Genomic DNA, 7,580 nt, shown 5'->3' on the forward strand with positions numbered 1-7,580 from the left:
CCAGAGTTTAGGCTCGACTTCTGCGAACTTGCATTCGAGTTCCTCGCTGAGCAGCCCCTCCGAGGTTGAGCCTTCCCGGACGTCTGGCCGCAGTGAGCGCAGCCGGCCAAGGGCTGCAGGGCTGTCTACCTTCCCCCTCACGGTTAGAAACTGGTGATCAGAAACGACACGTCCACGTCAAGGGTGTTGACTGGATTGTTATTACGGCTCCAAACTCACATGATAAAAGGCTTAGTTGTGGCAAGTCTTCTAAGCCCAGCTTTTCCCAAAAAGAGCAGCACGGGGAGTCCACGAGTAGCTGGGAAGGGTGCGTGAAGTTCTGACATGTGTTTGGCTGAAGCTCACCAAAACCAGGGCTAGGGCCGTCCTCCGGTCTGTCCGCAAGGTGACAAGTGGCAGGAACAGCGTTTGCGTCCAATCGCCCGCCTCGGTGCCGAGCAGACGGACACAGAGAGGGTGACGTCTGAGTCTCTGCCAGTTTGAAAGAGGACTTCGAATTGGGGGAAGTTAGATTTTTATGGTTTTGATCACGATCTTCTCAAAAGACGCACGTTAGGGCCATTTGTCGACAACATGAAGAATTAACAAATTACATCGTCAAAGTGTAACGGAAGTTTAATGGTCTCATCAGAAAACTGTGAGCTCTGTGGCTTAAGAGACATACGGTGGCATCAGAAAGCAGGAGATGTTTCCTGAAGGCCTTTTGGGTCCTAGTTTCTAGAACCCAGGCAAAGCTCAGCTGTAACGATCTGAAGGACGAGAGCAGGGAAACAGACGAGCAAGACCCTTGTATGTCTGGCGCCCACAGAGCCCCCAACACCCAGGAAAGTTGTCAGTCACGTGACTGCCTCGTGTTGGCAGTTTTAGGCTAAAAACCGAAGGCAAATGATTGTAAGATGTCCTTTCTTTCCAGGGTGGGAAAGGGGCCGTTTGCTGTTCTGGGAAGGTGGTGAGGTGTGTGGGAGCCCAGCCCCGTTCACACTTGTCCCCAGAGAGTGGGGCGTGTGGCGCGGCACCCACACCAGGGCTCTGAGGCCCTCTCAGCCCCGGATCCCGCCTGCCCCCCTCAGCCTGGTGGGGACCCCTCACACCACGACGCTTATGTCTGGGACGCCCCATGCTCCACGTCCAAGTCCCCCAGGAGAGAGGAGAGGACGGTGGGCGGATACGAGTTCTCAGTAGTGGAAGAGCCCACCTTCCAGTCTGGGAAGCTTGCCTACCGTTGAATAAAAGTGAACTGAATAGCTCAGCGAAGTTCAGGCCAAAATGTGTTTGGTCTGAATTACCCAGGTAATTGTGTTGCGGCGCGAAGAATCCTGAACCGGAGTCGGGGCTTGGTTCCCACCTGGGTCTGTCAGGAAGGAGGGTTTAAGCTGCTCCGTGGCCCCTGTCTTCTCATCGTAAGATTAGGGCCTCTTTGCCGATGGATGTGACCTTGTACTTGGTGTGTGAACCCACATTCCCTGAGGCTGAAAAAGGCCCAGTCCGTGAACCCGCGGCGGCGGACCCTGACTGGGCGTGGAGACTCTCCTTCGATGCTTCCAGCTCGCGGCCCACTCTGGGGAGCCCCTCCCCCTCCCCCTTGCCCCTCCCGTCCCTCCCCCTCCCCCCTCTTGCCCCTCCCCCTCCCTCCCCCTCCTGTGTCCCCTCCCAACCCGCCAGGGGTGCATCTTCATCTGCCAGCCGGAGGCTTTCTCCGTTTCTCTTTCCCTCTTTTGGGGGTTCACGTGGGACCAAGAACCCGACACAGTTCTAGAGGGAGCCTGCGTCAGCTCGCGACCCCGAGCCGAGGGCCTGCAGGGGCCATCTGCAGTGGTGGCTGCGGTGGCTGCACTGTGCCCCCGTATCTGGGAGAGCTCTTCAGCCCCCAAGGCAGCGGACTGACCCCGGGTTGGGGGGAGAGCCGGCCGGGCCGTCAGGGCGGGTCCAGGCCCTTCAGGCTGAGGGCCGCTGGACCGAAGTGGGTGGGTCCGGCACGTCTCTCCACAGCTGTAGCCCCCAGGCCTGGAAGGTTCTTCTCAGGGGGCCGGGAGAGGGGACTGCAAAGCGCTCCCCGCGGAGCTGGGGCAGGGTGTTTGTGGGAGTCTTTGAAAACTGACCCGGGCGCCCTGGCCCACACCCCTGGCTCCCAGGTATCAAAGGGTGTTTCCCAAACCAAACAGACGCTCATCCCCACCCTGAGGTCCATGCCCCTGCCTTGGCCTAGGGTCAGCTGCTCTGGGCAGCCTGGTGTTTGCACAGGTGGGCCTTGGCCCCTGTGGCCTGGAGGCTGCGGAGACGACTGAGGCTGGTTAGGGGACGGGGTGGGCTGGGGGAGAGGAATGGGCTGGGAGTGGGGGTGGAGTGGGGTGAGATAGGGGAGGGGATGGGCTGGAGGAGGGGGAGGGTAATGGGCTGGGACCAGGGGGAGGGGGAGGGGCTGAGGAAGTGGGGGATTGAGGGGCTGGGGGCCAGGGAGGCACAGGCCCTGCCCTTTGCCCACCGAGCGATCCTGGTCCTGGGGTACAGAGGAGGAACCAGATTTTCTGGGCAGATGCGGAAGGGGTGGGCCTTGGCAGGGTCACCCTTCTCATGGGCTTGTCGTGCCTGGTCACATAGGGAACCTGCCCCACCTGCTTCAGGGGAGGCTGAAGTTCCTGGGGCTGGGGGTGTGGAGCAGCAGGACCCCCACCCTCCACTGCGCTGGCCCTGGCCCACTGAGGGTGATGGCCACAGCATCATGGGGGTGGGAGCTTGCAAGTGGCCCTGGCACCAGACAGGGGCACAAAGGTCCTGTGGCCCTGGCCATTCTCTAGAAAACCTGGTGGTGCCTGAGGACGTGCAAAGGGGACTCCAGCAAGGGAGGGGACCCGATGCCGGAGCGTTCGTCAGGAAGGGCTTCTGAGGGGAGGGGAGAAGAGCTGTGGCTGAACACAGCGCTCTTCCTCTCGTTGCTACTTCTTGCTCTTCAACGTAAATAAATCAGCAGCAATTTAAGGTCTCTGTTTGCAGAACTGTTGTGCGTCCATGCTGAAATGAAAACAGTGGCTTTACAAAAACCCGTGTAAAAGTAGGCGGCACCTGGCCTCCAGAGGCCTGGCAGAAAGAGGAGTGGTCCCCTGTGGGGAAGGGGGCTCTCCTCCAACCTTCCAGTGTTTTTTCCAGACAAGCAAAGAACCGAGCAAGGGGTCCTGATCATTCCAGCCCAGCGAGCCCAGGCCCCCCACCTCTGTTTCAGTTTTCCTTTCTGGTCTAATTATTGACCTTGTGGGCGCAAACCTCCACTGAAATGGGCGCCTTTTGTCACAATTCACCCCCGTTATCCCCCCATGGCTACTAAGCAGATGTGACCGAAATCAGGCAAGACTTGTTTCTTGTTAACTAGACTCAGGAATGGGACTTTTTCTCCCATTCCTGACGAAGGCAGCACCCTGCAGTAAACTCCACTTCCCTCCCCTCTCACAGCACAGCGGCCCCACGCTATCCTCCTGTCCTGGATAAGATGGCACCTGCCTGACCTCGGGAACGACAGGGGGGCTGGTCCTGGAAGTGTTCGTTCTGTGCTACCCTTTAGAACACTGCAATCCGTGAACTGCTGGAGCCACACTGCCTCTGGATTTACGGAGAAACGTCCGTCCCGTGCCTGGTACTTCCTCTGATGGAGCCTTCCATCTTTAATGTGGGCGATGGTCTCCACCCCACGGGGGGTGGCTTCCCTCTCCAGATCTCAGCTGAACAGGCCTGGCAGCCCCACCTCTAGAGGCTATGCTCACACAAAAGGGGGGCGTGACACGGTTCTACTGAGGGGTTCCCACCCACACGAACTTCTACATTCCTAGGAAGGTGGATGGTTTCGTTCTGACAAAAAAAAAAACGCCCCAAAACAAGTGACTTCCAAGTTGCTCTTAAAACTGCCCTGAAGAAATCTTCAGTGGTTTAACACAGTCTTGTGCCAAGATTGCATCCAGCTTTTTGAGCACAATCGGAACCAATTCATGTGAAAACCCCCGTTTAACTGTAAGATTGTTAATAGCTGAACTTGTCCGCTGAAGGATTCCCGTGGCCTGTGTGAAGGGCACGCACCTTCTCATTTGTTCTGATAACTCTTAAGTGAATCCTTAGAGAGGCCATTGGTTTAAAGTTTAAGGAAGCCCCGTGACGGAAGCCCCAGCCTGGAGACTCGCGCAGCAGTCTGTCACGTGGGGAAACCTACTGACTGCCTCCACCTTTCCTGAATCATTTGGGAAAATATTTTGAACTCCACAGGAAGTTCTTGAGAGTCAAACCTGAACCCATGTTGGGGGGTAAAAAGCTCTCCATCTCCAAAGTGCTAAAGTCAACTGTGAGTTTTATTAAAAAATAAGCACTATGCCTGGGTTTCATGAAATTTATACACGAATATGCACAGACACAAATAAAATAATATTAAAAATAAAAATCACGCTTGCTCTCACGCGGCAGTGGCCCTGGCACTCCACGTGCATAATGCTAACTTTTCCTTGGAAGGAACTGTCTTGCCCAAGGAGACCACAGTCAAGAGAAAACCCGACCGCGCGTAGAGCCCTAACCGTTGCCTGCAACATTTGCCACTCAGGTTTTAAAAATATATAAATAATTTAATTACAAAACCCAACTATATATATATTTTTTTACCTCCTGGCACAGTGAAACATTGGTCATTATCAGAGAAGTGACTGAAGATTCTTTGGCCCCTCTCTCACCTGTGAGCCCACGTGCAAGGAGGGCGTGGAGCCCCCAGCAGTAGTCACGTCCTTGATGTCCTTGACATACGAAAGGTTCCCTGATGTGCTTGGTTTGTTTTTAAAGGGGCAAATCACTGAAGGTGCAACAAAAACAGTAGGACTAAGGCAGAGCCTGGGCAGTAAGCGGGGAGGGAAAGTCTCTGTAGAGGGAAGCAGGGACAGGCTTGGCCTAGAAACGAAAACAGCTGTGAAGACTCGCTTTGGTTCTCTGTAACGTGCAAGACGAGGGGAGATAACTCTGAACTAAGTGAAACACTTGTGTCAAAACGCATCAGCTTTAAGGCACGTCTGATGGAGACTTCTCTTTCCGAGTCTCTGTCCTGGGGTGGAAAGGGCAGAGCCCCCGAGCCCGAGTTCCCCGCCGCTGCCTCCAGCGCGCTCAGGCCAGGAGCGTCTCCCCCGGGCAGGGCAGGTGCGGGCCGGACGCGCGGGCCGGGGCCGCGTGCAGGGCGTCGGGCAGCCGCACGGGGCAGTACAGGTGCGCGCCGCCGGCCGGACCCCGGAGCGGCTTGGCGGGGCCCGGGGCGGACAGGGGCGCCAGCAGGAGGGGCGGCGCCTCGGCCCCGCGAGCGCCCAGCACCGGCGGCTCGGCCGCGCCGTACGCGCAGAGCGGCAGCACGGCCCCGCCGGGCGCGCCCGGAAGGAGCGCGGGGTACGCGGGCAGCGGCGGGCAGGGCGCGGCGCCCCACTGCAGGCGCGCCCCGGGGCCCGCGTCCCCGGCGCGGCGGCTGCGGAAGGGCTTGCTGAGGATGCTGTCGATGGCGAAGGGGCTGGAGAACCGGCCCGCGGGGCTGGCGCGCCCCTCCGGACGGGCCGGCGAGCGCGCGCGCGGCGAGGCCGGGGCCGGGGCGGCGCGCGCGGGCGGCGGTGGCGCGGCGGCGTCGGCGGGCCGGAGCCCGGGGCCGGGGGCCGGCGCTCGCTGACTGAGGCGCTTGCGGCGGCGGCGGAAGACCCCGTCGGCGAAGGTGTACTCGCTGTTGGGGTTGAGCATCCAGTAGTTGTCCTTGCCCCAGGGCCGCGAAGGGTCGCGCAGCACCTTGACGAAGCAGTCGTTGAGCGAGAGGTTGTGGCGCACGGAGTTGCGCCAGCCCGTGTAGCTGCCGCGGAAGAAGGGGAACTTGCCCATGAGGTACTCGTTGATCTCGGCCAGCGTCAGGCGCCCGCCTGCCGAGTCGCGGATGGCCATGGCGATGAGCGCGATGTACGAGTACGGGGGCTTGGGCCGCCGCGTGTACGGCTTGCCGCGCGCGCCCTCGCCGCCGCCCGCGCCCCCCGCGCCCGTCCCCGTCGCTCCCGCCTCCGCGGTCCCCGGCGCCGCCGCCGCCGCGCCCGCCTCCTGGGCGCCCGGCCCGCCGCCCGCGCTCCGCTCGCCGCCGTCCGCCAGCGCCCCGGCGCCGCCGCCACCCGCCACCGGGCTGTTGGCCGCGCAGTCCCCGTCCGAGCCCAGGGAGTCGTCGCCGGCCGCAGACAGCGGAGATGGCGCGTCGCTGCCGCCCGCGCCCTCCAGGTCACTCCCGGGCTTGTCCCCGAGGGCCACACGGGGGCCAAACACCTCCAACTTCATGCCCGAGCCCGTCCCTCCCCGGCGCGTACCCTTCTCTTCCGCGCGGTCCTGGCTAGCGCGCGCCGGGGACGGGGTGGCGCTCGGAGGCCGAGGTCCTCGCCTTTCTCTCTCCCGGAGCTCGCCCTCCTCTTGCGAGAGACAGTCTCTTTCCGGACAGGCGTCCTCTTCCGCTGGAATTTTTCTTGGGAGGGTGAACAGGGAGGGGCGGAAAGGAGGGAATTGGGTGGGTTCTGTCTTCAGTTCGACGATTAGAGACTTCGGGGAAGACGCTCAGGGCTGCCGTTCCAGCCTCTGGTGCCCGAGCGCGCGGAGCTTGGAGATCCTGCTGGAGAAGGCGGCGTGCGCATCCGCCCTCTGTTCCTGAGACGAGGGTCCCTTTACTGGACGCCCCAGGCCCCGGGCAGGCGTCCCCACTGTCCGAGACGGTGCAGGCTGCTGCGCGTGCCAACCTTCAGCCCTGAGCGCCCGCGGAGCCGAGTCCCCGAGGCCGTGGCGCCCGCCGCCTCCTTCCCACCCCTGTCCTCCGGAGCCGCATCTCCGCGCCGGCCGGCCGCAGCTCCGTCTCGCCTCCACCTTCGGCCCGGCCCAATATAACCATGCGCCGCTCCGCGGGGGCGGGGCCTGGGCGCGGACGGAGATGGGTGGAGAGCGAGGTGGCCCAGGTGGCCGCGGCTCCCGAGCGGGCGCGCACCAGGCGGAGGCCAAGCGGCGGCTCGCGACCAGTCTCCCGGCTCAGGTTGTTTGTTTTGGGTCCGCCTGGGCCCGCCCTCCGCCTCCTGCCAATGGGAAGTGTGCGCGCGGCTGGAGTGTGCGCGTGTGCGAGTGTGTGTGCAAGTGTGCATGTCCCCGAGTCCGTGATTGTGTATGTGTGCCTCGGCTTGCGGGGCGGGGTGGGGTGGGGGGAGCGCCTAGCCGCCTGGGAGGGAGGGGCCTCTGCGCCCTGGAGCTCACGGATGCGATTTGGGCAAGTGGGCACGGTGGTAGTGGGGGGGGGACACCTGAAGGGACACCCGGCGGGGCAGGGCCCGGGCAGCAGGGACTTGTTGGGGCCCGCCGTCTTTCTAAACTACACGCGATGTGTTGACTTCTCTGGTGGTGACAACGGTGCTTCTTCCGAATGCGAACCCCTCTCGCCTTGGCTGAGGGGCCCTACAGCGCAGAATGCGCAGGACACACTTTGCAGTGACTCCCACCGGAGCCACAGGGTGTGTCCGTCTTGTGACTTCAGTTTGAGGACCACCCCTGTCTTCTTTCCTTCTTTAATGAATAGAATA

At 61.5% G+C, this 7,580-nt stretch overlaps 1 protein-coding gene across 1 annotated transcript; it reads right to left on the reverse strand.

Moving 5' to 3' along the window:
* Positions 1-4,310: 4,310 nt before the first annotated feature.
* Positions 4,311-7,070, reverse strand: FOXQ1 (forkhead box Q1). The gene has a single exon (XM_072944732.1). The coding sequence runs from the start codon at positions 6,304-6,306 to the stop codon at positions 5,122-5,124; it is 1,185 nt and encodes a 394-aa protein (XP_072800833.1). The 5' UTR covers positions 6,307-7,070; the 3' UTR covers positions 4,311-5,121.
* Between the last annotated feature and the right edge of the window lie 510 nt (positions 7,071-7,580).

The sequence above is a fragment of the Vicugna pacos genome, chromosome 20, assembly GCF_048564905.1.
Source record: "Vicugna pacos chromosome 20, VicPac4, whole genome shotgun sequence".
Taxonomy (NCBI): domain Eukaryota; kingdom Metazoa; phylum Chordata; class Mammalia; order Artiodactyla; family Camelidae; genus Vicugna; species Vicugna pacos.